At 36.9% G+C, this 20463-nt stretch overlaps 1 protein-coding gene across 1 annotated transcript in view; it reads left to right on the forward strand.

The window, feature by feature from the left end:
- Positions 1 to 20463, forward strand: part of otomp (otolith matrix protein) — a 92507-nt gene that overhangs the window by 14384 nt on the left and 57660 nt on the right. Inside the window, 5 exon segments of the mRNA XM_059353461.1 lie at positions 642 to 709; positions 3784 to 3968; positions 6597 to 6768; positions 9033 to 9142; positions 9188 to 9294. Of these exon segments, the coding sequence (XP_059209444.1) occupies positions 642 to 709; positions 3784 to 3968; positions 6597 to 6768; positions 9033 to 9142; positions 9188 to 9294 (642 nt within the window).

Below are 20463 nucleotides of genomic sequence, written 5' to 3' on the forward strand. Positions count from 1 at the left end.
GACGTAAAATCACAAAAAATACCAAAAAAGACGGAAAAATTACCAAAAAAAGAGACAAAAGATGTAAAATCACAAAAAAGACATAAAAAGACAAAAATTACCAAAAAAAGAGACAAAAAAGACACATAAAAAACACAAAAAGATGTAAAAATTACCAAAAAAAGACACAAAATGACCAAAAAAAGAGACAAAACACGTAAAATCACAAAAAAGACTTTGTAGGGCAGCATTTTTAAAGTATCACATCACTCAAAAACAAGCATTGTAGAAATTGGACAGGCCATAAAACGGTACCATAGAGGGTTAATTCTTGAGTGCTCCAATCTATTTTTAATGTCATTTTCACTCATTGCTGCATGTTATAATTATAGACAAAGGCATGATTTCACTCATATGTTCCAGTGTGTGTTACTGTGTAGTCGTGCTCAGTAAAAAAAGCTTTTGGCGCAGCAGTTAGGTGTGTTTGAGATGGAAATAAAAGCTGTTATTAATTCTTAAAGTGCAACAACAGGCACAGAGGGAGTTTACTTTTTGTCTCCAGAGTCATTCTGTTCCAATAACACATTCCCAAGTGTGCCTTTTTAATCTATTTATAGATTAAATGTGTTTGATTATTGGTGTTTTTCATGCTTTTCCTCCAGGTGTGTGGCTGAAAACCTCGGGGACGTGGCCTTCGTCAAACACACCACAATCTTTGATAATCTGGACGGTGAGTGTTAATGACACTACTGGTTATATAATGATATCATTTAATAATTAAATGATGTATGATGAGGTGATTTGGTGCGAGCAGAGTGAAAGAATGTCTAAAAACCAGATCAAACAGTAAATCTGAGGGAAATGATCTCGCTGCATGGACAGATAATTTACCTTGACAAGATTTATTAAATTAAGATTATTAAATCTAGAAATAAGCATGTTGAACACTTAAAATAATAAATTAACTCTTAAAACCAGATAAAGTAAAGCTGCCAGCAGTGATGAACTGGCCCGAGCAGAGTGACCTGATGATTATTTGGTTCTTACCAAGATAAAAAAAAATATAGATTTAGAAGTTATTTAGAATAAATAAGAATTATCTTGTTTTAAGAGTTAATTTCTTATTTTAAGCGTTTTGTTTTTGTGTCTTTTTTTTTTTAGATCATTTTGTGTCAAACTGTGTTTTTGGTCTTTCTTGCATTTTTTTTGAGTGTTCTTTTGGTAATTTTTTGTCTTTTTATATCTTTTTTTGTGATTTTACGTCTTTTGTTTTTTTTGTGGTTTTATGTCTTTTGTGTCTTTTTTAGATCATTTTGTGTCAAACTGTGTTTCTGGTCTTTTTTTGTCTTTGTGTGTTTTTTTTTTGGGTAATTTTTTGTCTTTTTATGTCTTTTTTTGTGATTTTACGTCTTTTGTTTCTTTTTTTTGTGGTCATTTTGTGACTGAAAAAAGACACAAAATGACCAAAAAAGACAAAAAATGTACAAAAGAGAAACAAAATGAACAAAAAATCAAACACTTCTAAATCTAAACTTTTTTAAAAATCTTGGTAAGAACCAAATAATCATCAGGTCACTCTGCTCGGGCCAGTTCATCACTGCTGGCAGCTTTAATTTATCTGGTTTTAAGAGTTAATTTCTTATTTTAAGCGTTCAACATGCTTATTTCTAGATTTAATAATCTGAATTTAACAAATCTTGTCATGCAGCAAGATCATTCCCCTCAGATTTACTGTTTTTATCTGGTTTTTATCTTGTTTTCAGACCTTTTTCTGCAGCGTGCTAGTCCGTGTGGAGACACAGGATGTCAGTGTTTCACTACATTTTGTCTTGAGAGTCTCTTTCTCTGTGTGTGAAATCCAGGGGATAAAATGAGCAGATTATGCTGTTTACATGGTCCATTATATGTGTGTGTTTGTGCTAGATAAAGAGACAGATAGACAGCAGTAAGACTAAAAGACAGCATGTGGCAGAAACAGATATCACACAGACAGGAAGTGAACAGTTTAGACATTTTCGTCCAGCCAAAAAAACCAAACGAAAAAAAAAATGCCCCAATTCTTTGTTTGCTGCATCTGCTCCTTCGCTTTGGGCAACATCCAAAATTAATGGTGATCATTATCACAGTCACGCTACACAGAGTGTGCTGGTGGAGGCGAGGAGGAGCAGTTTGGCTCCACAAACACTGGAGCTGTTTAACGAAGCGAGCGTCCTCATATGGTTCAGAAATGTCCGGAGTCACACCAATTAACAGAGGTCGAGACAACACAGGAGGTCTGAGCTGCTGCCGAGGGAGGCAGCAACGCTTCAAGGTGGTCTATTCTCTCACTCTAATTATTTGTTTGGCTAAATGAGGGTTTGTGTGCTTCTCAAAGCCGTGGAAGGCCGACCAAAGCTCCCAAAAATGTGAAATATTTCAAGTCAATATTCACTAAAGTCACCAAAACTCTGCTGCTGCAAGAATGAACTTTGTGAACGCTGCAGAAAAAAAGGTGTTTAGTCTAAAAAACCCCCAGATAAAACAGTAAATCTGAGGGAAATGATCTTGCTGCATGGACAGATAATTTCTTTTTTTAAGTGTTCAACATGCTTATTTCTAGATTTAATGATCTTAATTTAAGAAATCTTGTCAAGTGAAATTAACTCTTAAAACCAGATAAATGAAAGCTGCCAGCAGTGATGAACTGGCCCGAGCAGAGTGACCTGATGATTATTTGGTTCTTACCAAAATAAAAATAAAAACTTTAGATTTAGAAGTTTTGGATTTTTTGTTCATTTTGTGTCTTTTTTGGTCATTTGTGACTGAAAAAAGATGTAAAATGACACAAATAAGAGGCACAAGATGACCAAAAAAAAGACAAAAAAAAGACACAAAAAAGACGTAAAAATGACAAAAAAAGGACACAAAATGACCAAAAAAAGACACAAAATGACAAAAAAAGACACAAAATTACCAAAAAAAGACACAAAATTACCAAATAAAGAAACAAAAGATGTCAAATCACAAAAAAATACATAAAAAGACAAAAAAATACACAAAATTACCAAAAAAGAGGCACAAGATGACCAAAAAAAGGACACAAAAAGACGTAAAAATTACCAAAAAAATACACAAAATGACCAAAAAAGAAACAAATATATATATATATATATATATATATATATATATATATATATATATATATATGCATAATACCAACGTTTAAGGTGAAATTAAGCATTATTTGTGTCATTTTTTAAGGCCGATATAAATATTCAATCAATATCACTTTTAAATGTTCCAGTTGGTATTTTACATATATATATATATATATATATATATATATATAAAAGACACTGAGCCTCCACTATATCCTTGCTCTGACCCTAGACTATAGATCCAGAAACTTAATTTCCTCATCTTTGATTGCCTACTTACAAAAAAACTAAGAGGAAATGGTCCAACAACTGTGCAAGATGGGCAATTTGGTGGCCATTTGATACAAATTAGAAGGTCAAAAACTCAAAATTTCGCTTGGGAACCATTTTTTTTGGACTCAGCACCCTTGAGATATGTAAGGTAGGCCGGTTCCTGACTTGTACCCATAAATGCTCCTCACTTCTTATAGAAGGCCTTTATTCTGAAATCCGTCTAGACTATTAGGGATTTAATGAGTTAATGTGAAGCATAAAGCTGAATATGGGAGATTCTAGAACATTTAAAGTGTGTTACACAGGTGTCACCATGGGTTCTTATGGGTTAAAACCATGATATTCCTGTTTCTCTGAGTTCTAAATGCACACCTTTCCTCCTGGGCTGTGGCAGGTAAGAACATGGAGTCGTGGGCTCTGGACCTGGAGCTGGAGGACCTGAAGCTGCTGTGTCCTGACGGGACCGAGGCGGGACTCGACGAGTTCGACAGGTGCCACCTGGCCGCCGTCCCCACAAACGCTGTGGTGGTGCGCATGGAGGACAAGTGCCGCGTCTGGAAGTTTCTGGAACGTTTACAGGTGAGTGAGGACAGAGATTACATCAGCTTTGTGTGTGTGTGTGTGTGTGTGTGTGTGTGTGTGTGTGTGTTTTCTTGTACTTCCTACATAGTGAGGACCAGAACACGTTTTTAACCAACAGAGTGAGGACATTTTTGCAAAGTGAGGACATTTCGGCCGGTCCTCACTTCTTTAAAGGCTTTTTTGAGATTTCAGACTTTGTTTTAAGGGTTAAAGGTTACATGATAATGATAATTAACTGAAACTGTATTGTGTGGTTACAAAACTAACTAAAATTATAATGAAAATGTCCTTAGTTTTCGTCTTTGTCAACTTTTTTCATACATAATGAAGATGGGTCAGACAAAGGAAATAAAGGCAAAATTAACTGAGACCTCTTTTAATCTCCCACCCAACAAATACCCCATTACAAAACACTAAAACTAATAAAAACTAAACTAAAAAAAGCAAACTCACTCTAAAAACGAATTAAAACTAACAGAAGTTGAAAACAACAATTCATAACGAAATTAAAACTAAAACTGATGAAAAATCCAAAACTATTATAACCTTGCAAGGGAATTCACTGTTCCAATGAGGGTCCTCACAAAGATAGAAGTACAAGGATGTGTGTGTGCGTGTGTGTGTGTGTGTGTGTGTGTGTGTGTTCTCGAGTTATGTGTGTTTATATGTGTCTCATGTCTCTGTGGAGTCTGTGTTATCGATCAGAACATCTCACAGCGCAGGTCTGCTAAACTGTCATCCTTCTTCCTTACTGAGTGTGTGTGTGTGTACTTGTACTCCAGTCATAGTGAGGACCAGAATTAGTTCTTAACTAACTTTCTGCACTTTTTGCATATAATTTGCACTCTGCACATTCTTCACTTCTTCAGTATATTGTATATTGTTAAATGCCCTTTCTATGAGATTGTGGGAAATAATTTTGTGTGCAATTTTTGTGGTCGGCTGTAACAAAGAAATGTCCCCGCTGTGGGATTAATAACTGTGTGAGGACATTTTTGAAGGTTTGGACTTCGTACCGCCTACATAGTTGGGACCATGGCTTTAACCAGCAAAGTGAGACTTGATTTTAAGGGTCCAGGTTATAATTAGGTTTAGGTGGTTAGGGTTGGGGTTAGGCATTCAGTTGTGATGGTTCAGGTTAGGGGTCCAGGGAATGCATTTGATGAATACAGAGTCCTCACAAAGATAGAAGGACAAGAATGTGTGTGTGTTTATATCTGTCTCATGTCTCTGTGGAGTCTGTTTTATCGATCAGCATGTCTCACAGCGCAGGTCATCCTTCTTCCTTACTGAGTGTGTGTATGTGTGTGTGTGTGTGTGTGTGTGTGTGTACTTGTACTCCAGTCATAGTGAGGACCAGACTTAGTTCTTAACTAACTGACTGAGGACATTTTTGTGCAGTGAGGACATTTCAAATGGAACTCACTTCTTCAAAGGCCCTAAACATTTTTGAGGTTAGGACTTGGTTTCAGTTTCAATTTGTCAAGGATGCGTGTTTGTGTCTTCTCGTACTTCCTACATAGTGAGGACCATGGCTTTAACCAGCAAACTGAGACTTGATTTTAAAGTTCAGGTTATAATTATGTTTAGGTGGTTGGGGTTAGGCATTCAGTTGTGATGGTTAAGGTTAGGGGGGTCTAGGGAATTCCTTACTGAGTGTGTGTGTGTGTGTGTGTGTGTGTGAACTTGTACTCTAATCATAGTGAGGACCAGAATTAGTTCTTAACTTACTGATCGAGGACATTTTCGTAAAGTGAGGTGTGTTCGAAGGTTAGGACTTGGTTTCAGTTTCAGGTTTAGGTCAGGGGTCAGGGTCTACAAATTCATTACATTAATGATGTGTCCTCAAAAAGATAGAAGTACAAGAATGTGTGTTTGTGTCTTCTCGTCCTTCCTACATAGTGAGGACCATGGCTTTAACAAGCAAACTGAGGACATTCTTTCTTTAAAGGCCTGTTTGAATGTTAAGACCTGATGTTAAGGTTCAGGTTATAATCAGGGTTAGGTTAGGTGTAGAGCTGCAAGAATTATTACATTAATCGAACAATAATCGATTATTGATTGAGTTTTTTTTAAAGACAATAAGTCCAAATTCTCTGATTTCAGCTTCTTCAATGTGAATATTTCTAGTTTCTTTGTTCCTTTATGACAATAAACTGAATATCTCTTTGGTTTGTGGACAAAACAAGAGATTTGAGGACGTCATCTAACACTGATTGATATTTTTAGACATTTTATTGACCAAACAAATAATCGATTAATCGTTTAAATAATCGACAGATAATAATGAAAGTATTAGTAGTAGTTGCAGCCCTAGTTAGGTGGTTGGGGTTAGGCATTCAGTTGTGATGGTTAAAGTTAGGGGGGTCTAGGGAATGCATTTAATGAATACAGAGTCCTCACAAAGATAGAAGGACAAGAATGTGTGTGTGTGTGTGTGTGTGTGTGTGTGTGTGGGAGACGCCAGGATGACTGATACATCCTGTGCTGATTCCCCTGGCTGCACACAGACAGACACACACACACACACACACACCCAAAGAAACAAACACACACACACACACACACACACACCACTGTGCCTCCATGCATTAAGTCCTGTCACACACGTTCTGTCTCCTGCAGAACGCGTTTGGCAACGCCACCGAGGGTTTCCGCCTGTTCAGCTCAGCCGACTACGGAGAATCCGATCTGCTGTTCAGCGACGCCACCCACCACCTGCAAAGGATTCTGGGTAGCTACACCTCCTGGCTGGGCCCCACCTACACCACCGCGCTGCAGGCCTTCGAGTGCGAGGGTAAGAGAGAAAAGTAGAATATCGTGAAAAAGTTCAGTATATTTTGTCATCATTTCAGAAAGTGAAACTCGGATATTATATTGATTCATTACACGCAGAGTGAAATATTTCAAGCCTGTTTTTCTGGCTTAGAGATAATGAAAACCAAAAACTCAGAAAATGAGAATATTAGTCATTTTACGTCCTTTTTTGGTAATTTTATGTATTTCTTTGTGATCATTTTGTGTCTTTTTTTTTGGTAATTTTATGTCTCTTTTTGTGTCATTTTGTGTCTTTTTTTGGTCATTGTACGCCCTTTTTGGTAATTTTATGTATTTATTGGTATTTTGTGTCTCTTTTTGGTAATTTTATGTCTCTTTTTGGTCATTTTGTGTCTTTTTTTGGTCATTTTTGTGTCTTTTTTTGGTCATTTTACGTCCTTTATTGGTCATTTTATGTATTTCCTTGGTATTTTGTGTCTCTTTTTGGTAATTTTGTGTCTTTTTTGGTCATTTTTGTGTCTTTTTTTGGTCATTTTACATCCTTTATTGGTAATTTTATGTATTTCCTTGGTATTTTGTGTCTCTTTTGGTAATTTTATGTATTTTCTTGGTAGCAAAGGATGATAAATCCATTTACAAGTCATTTTATAGATTACAGGTACATCTCAAAAAATTAGAATATCGTGAAAAAGTTCAATATTTTTGGTCAATCATTTCAGAAAGTGAAACTTTTTTTTGAGATGTATCTGTATCAAGGTTATAATAGTTTTGGGTTTTAATTTTGTTGTGATTTTTTGTTTTCAAATTCAGCTAGTTTTAATGAGTTTTAATTTTTTTGGAAAATGCTTAGTTTTAGTTTAGTTTTTATTAGTTGTAGTTGTTTTGTAATGGGGTATTTGTTGGGTGCCAGATTAAAAAAAGTCACAATAAATGTTTCCTTTATTTCCTTTGTCTGATCCATCTCAGCCCCAATAAGTTTATTAAGTCATAAAACCAGATAGATGAAATAGATTTCATATCAACCAAAAAGGTTTACGGATGAAAAAAGTTGACAAAGACGAAAACGAAGGACATTTTCACTATAATTTTAGTTAGTTTTGTAACCACAAAATACAGTTTCAGTTAGTTATGTTTTTATTTTTATATCAGATAAAGAAAATGTTTTTTCAATTCTAATTTTTGTTATTTCGTTAGTTTTCATTAACTATAATAACGTTGACCTTGAAAATGCTTGAATCTAAATGTTGTATTTTCAAGGTTTGAAAAGTGTTTGGATTTTGGATAAAGTGCTTGTAAATGCTTGAAATTCTCACTGTATTTCTCTTGCAATCTGACTATATCCATCTTTAGACTATAGATAATCACATGTTGAATGTAAAAAATAATGAGTAGCCTATCTGAAATGACAACCTGGTCTCACAGGAATCCGTGAAATAGCCACGGATTTGCTTAACTCAAAATCCGTGGAATAGCCACGGAATCACTCAAATTTCCGTGAAACTGACACGGATTTCGCTACAATGCAAGTTAATGACAGTCATATCCCGTGGCTATTCCAACATACAAAGTGATTCTGTACATTCACTGAGTGAATATTTAGAAAATAAAACATATATTTCTCACTAGAAATGTGATCAAAATCCATTTTTATGCAGAAACTAAGTCAAAATATTGATTTTTTTCACTAAAAATGAGAGAACTGTCCGCCATGTTTTTTGTTCTGACCGCCGGGACCTTGAAAGTCACGTGACCTGGAACAAACCAATAGGAAAAAATATCCATGGAATAGCCATTTCAGTTATTCTGCTCCTCACCTGTGGAACAAACTACCTGTAGATCTGAGGTCTGCCCAAACGCTCAGCTCCTTTAAATCAGGACTAAAAACACTCTAGTTTACTGCAGCGTACTCTTAACTTTAACACTTATCTGCTCTACTCTACTGCCCTTACTTTTTAACTATGCAATGTGTGACTTGTGCTTTTTATTATTTTATCTCTTTTTTTATCCTGCTGTATCTTATTTTATCTTAAGCACTTTGACTTACCTTGTGTTGAATTGTGCTATACAAATAAACTTGCCTTGCCAACAGGTGTAAGATACTGGAAAAGCTGGAAAATTCACCTTGAAAGTCATTGAAAAATGCTTGAATTTGACCACTGCTAAAGTGTCCGAACCCTGGTTTATGGATTAGCTGATGAAGTGAGCGGCTAAGTGGCTGCAGGAGGGTTTTGTGTTCTAGTGTGTGTTCTAGTGTGTGTTCTCTTTGTGTGTGTTTGTCTGCAGCTGTTCTCATTACAGCTCTTTGTCTCTTGCAGGCTTCTGCTGATGGAGCAGGACGAAGACATCCAGAGCATCAACTCCTTCCTCCGTCTCCTCCGTCCCTGCTGCCATCTGTGTCCCCTCTGCCTCTCTTCTCTTTGCGTCTTGTTGTTTATTAGGTCCCTGCAGCGTTCCACCACCCGTTCTCTCTTATTATCACTTCGTCCTCGTCCTTCTGCAACCTTGCTCTTCACTCCAGCGTCTGTCTGTCTGTCTGTCTGGCAGGGTAGGACATCGCTAAGACGGGTTAATCAGCTCAGAAAATGTCCCCAAAATTAAGCTTTTAGGTTTAAAAAAGGACACTGGAAAGAAACGCTTGGTATTAGAAAGCAATAGAATAGAAGTGTGCTCTCAACAAGAGCTGTAGTTTTTATGTTATTATAGATAGATTGTGTCGCTTTGAAGCATTTTAAAAAGAGGATTTTTGCTAAAGATGTTAGTAAAAAATGCCGCATAAACATAAAACATCTCCCGCAGTGTTGGTTTATACCAGGGGTCTGCAGTGACTCCCTGTTGCTGTGACAAAAACTATTATACAAAATAAAACGTTTATTTCTTTACATTTAAAATTGTATTTTTCCATTGGTGTAGGCCCAAAACAATTTGTACTCTTCTATTATAAAAATGTGTTGTGTTGAATGTTTTAAAACATTTTAATCTACTAAAATGTGCATTATAGCTCATAAAAAGTCTACCGGTCGGCATCTTAAACTCTAAATTTTGCAAACTTCAAGTCTAGTTTTGAGTTTCCCTCGCTCGGCTAGCTTTCGATTCTAAATCTCCTGATATGTTTCATGCAAAAATCATACAAAATCATAAAAATAAATGCTCATTATGACTTATAATTAATGTTGGTAGGCTAATTTAGACCCAGTGGGCCGTTTTATCTTCATTCTAAGGCTTAACCCATAAGAACCCAGACCTATTTATCCTTTTTTCAAAAATTCTACCCATAAATGTCAAAGATCTGTGATGTGACATAAACGTTACAATGGGCGTTAATGGTATTTATGATATTTCTTATTTTAAAATAAAAAAAATAGACATATTTTCTGCTTACAGAAACACAAATTTGCCTTTTTCTTTGCGTCTCCAAAACATTTATCAAAATTATTTTTCAGATTTGTCTTTAAGTAACAAAATAAGAATAAATCAATAATATATAAAAACAAATAACCATATGCCTTTTTGTTTGCATCTCCATAACATATATCAAAATTGTGACTTTAATTTGTTCAGGAAATATCATCAGAACAAGTTAAATGCAATACAGGACAAACTATTAACGGATTAGAATTGTTAAATGGGTTTAAAATTTGCCTCGGAACAAAAAATAAGCTTTTTGAAATTAGCTGCTTTTTCACATTTCTGTTTCCAGTCACAGCCACATTTTGGAGAAGTCACTTCCTGTCACAGTCACATGACCACCACACCAGGGTGTTGAGTATGTGTTAATTAGGGATTTAATGAGTTAATGTGAAGCATAAAGCTGAATATGAGAGATTATAGAAGATTTAAAGTGTTTGTTACACAGGAGTCATCATAGGTTCTTATGGGTTAAAAATAAGGTTTCATTTCGACTGTTTTTGTCTCATTTTGGCCGACAATGGCTCTTTTGTCAGTAAAGGTTGCCGATCCCTGATTTATACACACAACAAGCCCTGTTTAAGGTTCCTACCCTGGTTGTTTGTCAGGAAATTGTGTCCTTTTTGTTGCATTAGTGTTCAGTAGCACCCAAACACCCCCACCAGCCTCCTCACAGGGTCCGTCTGTCTCTGGCACTGAACAACTGGGTGCTATTAACTGTGAGCTTAGAGTTCTCAGTTACTGTATACGTGTGTGTGTGTGTGTGTGTGTGTGTGTGTGTGTGTGTGTGAGTATAGACTTTTTCCCACAGCCATTATTACCCTAATTGGCAGTCTGGCATATCATACTGTTTGTGTGTAAGTGAGAAAAAGTGTGTTCGTTTGTGTTCGTTTGTGTTCCTGTGTGTGTGTGTGTGTGTGTGTGTGTAGGTTTAAGTGCCTATGTGTTAGTGTGTTGATAGTGTGCTTCTTTCCCATGGCTTGTATAGTTTAGGACTATGGATCACTGCTTTCTCACGTCTGGTTTGGTGGACCGGACTCTTTTGTTACACTATAATAATATACCGTTAGAGGAGAAACTGGATTAAGGCTGCCAGCGATCCCTGAGTGACTTTTTTTTTTTCTCTTCCAGGCATGAAAACTTATCAGGGGTGAAAAAGGGGCAAAGCTACACTGCAAAAAAAAAAGAAAAGTTTGGGTGAACTCAAAATTTCAAGGCAACAAACTTCGATAAAATTTTAAGTTGGACAATTTAACTGAATATTTTAAGTTTTGTTTTTGAGTTTGCTCAACTATGAATTTCTCTGGCACGATTGTAACGCCGCTATGAAATGTCAGCTAATGTTGCGACCACAATTTTGACTTAGCATTGATACGCTAATGGCTACTCTTGTAGCTGTAACAAGCAGCGCCGCTAGCATCAGTTAGCTGCTAGCGTCAGTTAGCCGCTAGCATCAGTTGGCCGCTAGCTTTCGCTAATGACCAAATTTCACAACAAAGAAATAAGAGTAGGCTAATGGCTACTCTTGTAGCTGTAACAAGCAGCCCCGCTAGCATCAGTTAGCGGTTAGCATCAGTTAGCAGCTAGCATCAGTTAGCCGCTAGCATCAGTTAGCCGCTAGCATCAGTTAGCCGCTAGCTTTCGCTAATGACCAAATTTCACAACAAAGAAATAAGAGTAGGCTAATGGCTAATCTTGTAGCTGTAACAAGCAGCGCCGCTAGCATCAGTTAGCCGCTAGCATCAGTTAGCCGCTAGCTTTCGCTAATGACCGAATTTCCCAACAAAGAAATAAGAGTTATCAGAACTATTGTCCCTTGTTGTGAACCCCAACTTAAAGATATAAGTAACAACAACTCACCAACTTGTTTTTGAGCAGACAACTGGCTTCCTTTGTTGTGCTAACTTACATTATTGCCCTAAATGTCAGTAATTTATATTTTCGAGTTTTACCAACTTAAATCACTGTTTTAGGCCAAAAAATACAAGCCAGCTTTTTTTGCAGTGTATGGGCTGAAATATGAAATATGTGCCACCAGAAACTGAATTTAAATGATTTATATTTGAATTTGAATTGCTTAAGTTGAATAATTGCATTAAAAAAATTTAATTTTAATCACAGAATTTGAATTGAAACTGAATTCATTAGTTTGGAACTGAAACATTCAGTTCTCATAATTCAAATTCAGTTCGCAAAGTTCAATTTCAATTTTCACATCCATTTCAGAAAAATGGATGTGCTGATTGGCCAAAGAGGCGTTCTGTGTTTCTGCGCTCTTCCTCAACTCCTTCTAATTATAATTAATTATAAATATATAATTTAGATTTTACGTATAGATTTTCAGAGGCTAATATTAGGAGTTTACAGGTTCATCTCAATAAATTAGAATATCATAGAAAAGTTTATTTGTGTTAGTACTACAATACTTGGTTGGAGCTGTTTGACTTGAACTACTGGAAATTGACTTTTTATCATATTCTAATTTATTGAGATGATCCTGTAGATACTGTTGGAGTCAATCTGATCCTGAACAGAAGAGGAGACTCATTTATCAACATCACTCCATAGAAGAAAAAAAGACACAAAATGACCAAAAAAAAAGACACAAAATGACCAAAAAAGATTCAAAATGGCCAAAAAAGACACAAATTGACTAAAAAAAAGACACAAAATGACCAAAAAAAGACACAAATTGACCAAAAAAGACACAAAATGACCAAAAAAAGACACAAATTGACCAAAAAATACACAAATTGACCAAAAAAGACACAAGTTGACCACAAAAGACACAAATTGACCAAAAAGGCACAAATTAACGACAAAAAGACACAAAATGAACAAAAAAAACACAATTTGACCAAAAAAAGACACAAAATTACCAAAAAAGACACAGAATTACCAAAAAAAAGACACAAATTGACCACAAAAAGACAAAAAATTGCTCAAGAGAAATGGAGTTTTCCATCATATTCTAATGTATTGAGATGATCCTGTATAATGGGCTCACCACTCCCTGAAATTTAAAAACTTCAATAACACAAAAGCCCTATTTTGTACTCAAAACTGTTGTTGTTTTTTTCATCAAAAGCTGACAACTTTGCATGCCTGTTTCTATAAAAGCTGTGATCATTTTCTATTGTTGCATCACCCGAAACTCCCAAAACGTTCTCTCTCCAGCTCCTATTTTGTTTGTCTCTCTTTCTTCAACACGTAAAGGAAAATGTGAGCTCCTGCTGTGTTTTTCATCTTATTTTTCATTATCATTTATACGTCGAGACTGCTAATAAATAGCGAGATACTGATAATGATAGAAGTTACTAACAGGGAGGCAGAAATTAGTCCGTCATGAAGAAGAGTATTTCTGAATTAATGTGCTGTGAAGAAATGGTGATTATCAAAAAAATCAATTTCTTTTTCTGACATGTTTAAGGAAGTGTAATTAAAGAACCAGCCGCATGTTTTAAAGCCTCACTTGACCGACAGAATCATGTACTGTAATATGTATAACGGACTGTAATTCTAGATTCAGATTTATTCCTCGCCTCCATCTTTATTATTATGCCTTCGGCGTTCTGCGCCGCAGAGCTCGGCAATAAACTGATAAATCGGATTAAAGGTTCTCCTCATCAAACGGTGTTTTTTTGACCTCATCATACTGGAAGAAATCCAACGAGTTAGAACTTATACAACAGATATGAAAAAAACACAAACATAAAAGACAAACGGGAGGTTTTTTGCATTTGAAAGACAATCATAATGTCATCGTTTCTGTCTCAGTGGCATAAAAACTCCCTAAATGAGAACATAAAGGACGCCACAATTCTTGAGAGAAGCAATATATTTTGCATCTCATTTGTGTGTACTTGTGTAAAGGATTATCTGTTGTACTAATCCAACTCTGTTTGCTTCCATCGGTGCTGTTTCTACTGTTGTCCAACAGGCTTCAGATGATGTAAATACTCCTCACAGCTTGAACGTGTAGTGCTGCAAAACCTCCTTTTTTTTTTTTCAACCAATTAAATGAATGATGATAAAGAAAATAATCCTCTCTAGTCCTTTCTCGCTGACTTCTAATTATCCCGAAACAGCTACATGATATCTGTGTGGAAATGAATTATGTTTGATATCATCTCTCTTTGGTCCATCTCACACTCCCTATTCTCTCTCTCTCTCTCTCTCTCTCTCTCTCTGTTTCTCTCTCTCTCTCTCTGTCTCTCTCTCTCTCTCTCTTAGTCTTTTCTGCACATTTGCTCGGAAATAGGCTTTTAGTTTTCTTCCTCTCGGTTGTTTGGGAAGACAGAAAATGACCAAAACAAGACACAAAATGACCAGAAAAAGACACAAAGTGACCAAAAAAGACAGAAATTGACCAAAAAAGATTCAAAATGGCCAAAAAAGACACTAATTTACCAAAAAAATACACAAAATGACCAACAAAAGACACAAATTGACCAAAAAAGACACAAATTGACCAAAGAAAGACACAAATTGACGACAAAAAGACATAAAATGGAAAAAAGCCACAAAATGACCAAAAAAAGATTCAAAATGGCCAAAAAAAGACACAAAGTGTCTAAAAAAGAAACAAAAAGACACAAAATGACCAGAAAAAGAAACAAATTGTTGACAAAAAGACACAAAATGACCGAAAAAAGACAAATTGACCAAAAAAAGACACAAAATGACCAAAAAAGACACAAATTTACCAAAAAAAGATACAAATTGACCAAAAAAAGACACAAAATGACCAAAAAAGACACAAATTGACCAAAAAAAGACAAACATCGACCTCAAAAAGACAAAAATGACAAAAAAAGATTCAAAATGGCCAAAAGGGCACAAAATTACCAAAAAAGACACAAATTGACCAAAAAAAGACACAAATTGACCAAAGAAAGATTCAAAATGGCCAAAAGGGCACAAATTGACCAAAAAAAGACACAAATTGACCAAAAAAAGATATAAAATGACCAAAAAAGACTCAAAATGACCAAAAAAAGACACAAATTAACAACAAAATGACAAAAAAAGACACACATCGACCAAAAAAAGAGACAAAATGACGACAAAAAGACACAAAATGGCCAAAAAAGACACAAATTGAGAAAAAAGACACAAATTGACCAAAAAAAGACGCAAATTGACCAAAAAAAGACACAAATTAACGACAAAAAGACACAAAATGACAAAAAAAGCCACAATTTGACCAAAAAAAGACATAAAATGGCCAAAAAAGACACAAATTGACCAAAAAAAGACACAAATTGACAAAAAAAATGACTCAAAGCTGTACTAGACTAATTATCCCGAAACAGCTACATGATATCTGTGTGGAAATGAATTATGTTTGATATCATCTCTCTTTGGTCCATCTCACACTCCCTTTTCTTTCTTGCTCTTTTCTGCCTCACGCACACACATTCGCTTGGAAATAGCCTTTTTAGTTTTCTCCCTCTCTCTCGGTCGTTTTGGGAGAGGAAGGAGAGAACGAGGGGAGGAATTAGGACGTAGAGAAGCAGAAAAAGAGAGAGAGCTCCTGCTCACAAAGCCCTACATGGAGACTCAGGTGCTCAGTCAGGTGGAGAGAAGCACCTTGCAGGTAGACTGCAGGTGAAGCAGGGACAGCAGGTAATGGGAGGTGGTCTCCACTCAGAGCCAGACCTCCACCCAGCATGCAGCAGACGCCCTGCTGGCCCTGCTTCACCTCATTTACACCATTACTCCTTTAGAGGAGGTGTGTGTGTGACGGAGGAGCAGCGTTTAGCAGCAGCAGATACTCAGATTAAACTGCATTGCAGCAGAGTGCTGCCATCGCTCTCAATCCACCGCTCGCTGGCTCGCCATTCTGCTGGGAGGCACAAATACAAACAAGTAATGTGGCCTGGAAACAGCCCTGTACAACCTGGTAATGTAATAAATCCCCCATAATGTAATAACCCTGAAAATGTAATAAAAATCTGCACTTGAGTCCATTGAAAATGTAATAAAACCTGATAATGTATTTTCTCAATAATGTAATACACTTTTTACCAATAATGTAATAATGAATGAGGATGGATTGACTCACTTTTGGAGCCAGCCTCAAGTGGTCAGTCAAGGAATTGCAGTTTTTGGCACTTTCACATTTCAAACCTGGAGGTTTCTGTTCAACTAAAAAAATAAGCACAGATGGCGGAGACTTGATACATGGATGGCAAGGTAGGGAGAAACAAGGTTTTTAATAACAAATTATTTAAAAAAAACAACCTCTTGCATTCTGCTGAAATGGTTTTTCACTTTAACAAAACGTTTTGTTAACTCTACTACAAGATAGTCTGCAACAAGTTGCCTCCAGTTTTGGTAGCTAACTGTTACATTAAGCTAGCAAACTCTAGCTGTAAGTAAGTAAGTAAGTAAGTAAGTTTGCCAGGAAAATAAGACTTTATAGAAAGCAACTGAAATTAGGTATTTTTGTAGACCAACCTGGAAGTACCATCGTCATGGGTTCTATTGAGAACTGGTCTATGGGATTTTTGCATTTGGTTTTAGCTCAGACGGTCTCCATTTTGCTAGCGAATCTGTAGCCTAATACATTTTTTTATTAGCATAATTTACAATCTACAAGAGTTTGCAAGAGCACTGACAAACATGACTAGAGGCTGTAAGGTGGACTAGTGAGAGAGCATGTTGAATGCTTAAAATAAGAAATTAACTCTTAAAACAAGATAAATTATCTAACACTTCTAAATCTAAAGATTTTTTTATCTTGGTAAGAACCAAATAATCATCAGGTCACTCTGCTCGGGCCAGTTCATCACTGCTGGCAGCTTTAATTTATCTGGTTTTAAGAGTTAATTTCTTATTTTAAGTGTTCAACATGCTTATTTCTAGATTTAATAATCTGAATTTAATAAATCTTGTCAAGGTAAATTATCTGTCCATGCAGCAAGATCATTTCCCTCAGATTTACTGTTTGATCTGGTTTTTAGACTAAACACCTTTTTTTTTACAGTGTATGTCTAATCATGTTGAATGATTAAGTTTTTTTCTTAAAATAACTATAGCTGTGTCTCTTTATATCTCAATGTACATCTTTTTTTGGTAATTTTATATGTTTTTGTGTCTTTTTAGGTCATTTTGTGTATTTTTTTAATTTTTACGTCTTTTTTTTGTCATTTTACATCTTTTTGTTTAGTTTTTGTGTCTTTTTTAGGTAATTTTGTGTATTTTTTTGGTCATTTTAACGTCTTTTTTGTTTCTTTTTTTGTGTATTTTTTTTGTGTCTGTGTGTTTATTGTCCCTGACAACCACTGTCGTCTCATTTAGTCACTTGTTAACAACCGCTTTTTTAAGCACAAGTTGGGCTTTTTACTAACATGTTTTCTAGAATAAATTAAAGTTTTAGTATTCACAGCAGGAGGTCACATCATCAGGTTATTTTATCCATTTTCTCAAATGATAAAAAACTGATTTTTTGGCGCACACACAAAAACCACATAGCAAAAACCTAATGTGTAAAAGTCTAAGAATGTTTGTGTGTGTGCCTGTGTGAATGGGTGTCACGTTGTGTGTTTGTGGGTGTCTTTATCTCCGCGGCGTGGGCTGACGGCGCGGGACGGGAGACCAATTTGACCGGAGGTTGCGAGGCGAGAGCTGCAGAGGAAAAAAAAATGGATGACAGTGATGGAGGGAGAGAAGAGAGAAGAGTGACAGGTAATCCATCAGAGGCGTTACTGTCATTATTCAATTACCACCCATCCTTAGCACTCCTGATAACCCCAACACACACACACACACACACACACACACACACCACACACACACACACACACACACACACACACACACACAGAGTGGGAAGTTGCAGATCCTCTTACACAAGGTGTGTTTGTGTGTGTGGGCGGTGAGGGGAGTCGGGACACGGGGGGCTTGGCTTCACTTCTTTATATGCTTTTAGTGCAGCAGACCCTTAAATCTCAACTCCTTCCTCCCCTTCCTCACCTCTCTCATCCTCCACTTTTTCTCCTCCTCATCACTCTTCCACTCTTTCTCTCCTCCTTCTTTAGTTCCCACCGTATCCCCCTTTCCCTCTCCTCCTCCTCCTCCTCCTCCTCTTCTTCCTCCTCTTCTTCTTCTTCTCCACAGTTCATTCCGTCTCCTGAGCCCGGAGCCGATAAGGAACATGGAGTATGATTAGACGCCACTGACACCAGGCTTATCGCTCTGCTCCCATAACACTCCCCAGATCACTTACACAATAAAAGCCAAGCAGAAGCAGCACACACACACACACACACACAGAAACACACACACACACATTCTTGTACTTCTATCTTTGTGAGGACCCTCGTTGGAATAGTGAATTCCCTTGCAAGGTTATAATAGTCTTCATTATGTATGAAAAAAGTTGACAAAGACAAAAAACGAAGGACATTTTCACTTTAATTTTAGTTCGTTTTAGTTAGTTTTGTAACCACACAATACAGTTTCAGTTAATTATCATTATCATGTAACCTTTAACCCTTAAAACAAAGTCTGAAATCTCAAAAAGGACCGGCCGAAATGTTGGTTGGTGAAAAAACGTGTTCTGGTCCTCACTATGTAGAAAGTACAAGAACACACACACACACACACACACACACACACACACACACACACACACTCTTGTACTTCTATCTTTGTGAGGACCCTCATTGGAACAGTGAATTCCCTTGCAAGGTTATAATAGTTTTGGATTTTTCATTAGTTTTAGTTTTAATTTTGTTGTGATTTTTTTTTAACCACACAGTACAGTTTCAGTTAATTATCATTATCATGTAACCTTAAAATCTGAAATCTCAAAAAAGCCTTTAAACAAGTGAGGACCGGCCGAAATGTCCTCACTCTGTTGGTTAAAAACGTGTTCTGGTCCCCACTATGTATGAAGGACAAGAATACACACACACACACACACACACACACACACACACACACACACACACACACACACACACAGAAACACACACACACACACACACACACACATCCTTGTACTTCTATCTTTGTGAGGGCCCTCGTTGGAATAGTGAATTCCCTTGCAAGGTTATAATAGTCTTCATTATGTATGAAAAAAAAGTTGACAAAGACGAAAACGAAGGACATTTTCACTATAATTTTAGTTAGTTTTGTAACCACACAATACAGTTTCAGTTAATTATCATTATCATGTAACCTTTAACCCTTAAAACAAAGTCTGAAATCTAAAAAAAAAAAGCCTTTAAAGAAGTGAGGACTGGTTGAAATGTCCTCACTCTGTTGGTTAAAAATGTGTTCTGGTCCTCACTGTGTAGGAAGTACAAGAACTCACACACACACACACACACACACACACACACACACACACAGAGCAGGCTCACGAGACCGGCTATCAATTCTAAATATGTTTGTGCGTTCAGGTTGTGTGACGGCGCATGTTGCCTCCATAACGACACGCAGACGTGAAAAATGAGCGAGAGCAGCAGATTGTCTGAGTGTGAAGAGACGGGGAGGAGGAGAGGAGGAGGAGGAGGAGGAGAGGAGGAGAGGAGAGGAGAGGAGGAGAGGAGGAGGAGAGGAGGAGAGGAGGAGAGGAGGAGGAGAGGAGGAGAGGAGGAGAGGAGGAGAGGAGAGGAGAGGAGGATGTTTATGCATGACTGTAGTTAGTGGAGGTGAGAGGAGTGTGTTCTCCTCCCTGAGGTTCTCCTCCGTCACTAGATGGCGCTGTCTCCTCAGCAGAAGGAGAACATCCATCACACCTCCTCCAATAAAACGCTGTAAATGCCACAGGAGGATCCAAATAACACACTTATACTCCTGCTCCTCTCTCACTGTCACAGCTCCTTCTCCTCCTCCTCCTCCTCCTGTTTTCTCCTTTCCTCTGCTCCTGTTTTTCCCTTCATTTCTACTCCTCCTTTCTTTCTCCTCTCTTAATGGTATCACCTCCGTCATCATGTCATGATCTTTAACTCATTCTTTTCTCCTTCCTCCTTTCTTGATTCCTCCTCTTTCTTTTCTCCTCCCCATCACCTCCTTTCTCCACTCTCGATCTCCTCTAATATCCTCCCATCCTAACCCATTTTCCTTCTCCTTTTCCAACACTTCTCTCCTCTTTTACTATTTATTCTTTTCTCCTCTCCTCCTTCCTCCTCTCTTGAGCTCTCCTCTCATATTTATTGTTTCTGCTCCTCACTCTATCACATACTTCATCTTCTCTAGATCTCCTTCTTCTCATCTTCTCACCTCCTTCTGCTTCCATTTCTTTCCCGTCTTCCTCTTTTCTGTTATTTTTCTTCATTCTCTCCTCTAACATCCT

Source organism: Centropristis striata, chromosome 16 (genome assembly GCF_030273125.1).
Source record: "Centropristis striata isolate RG_2023a ecotype Rhode Island chromosome 16, C.striata_1.0, whole genome shotgun sequence".
NCBI classification, from domain to species: domain Eukaryota; kingdom Metazoa; phylum Chordata; class Actinopteri; order Perciformes; family Serranidae; genus Centropristis; species Centropristis striata.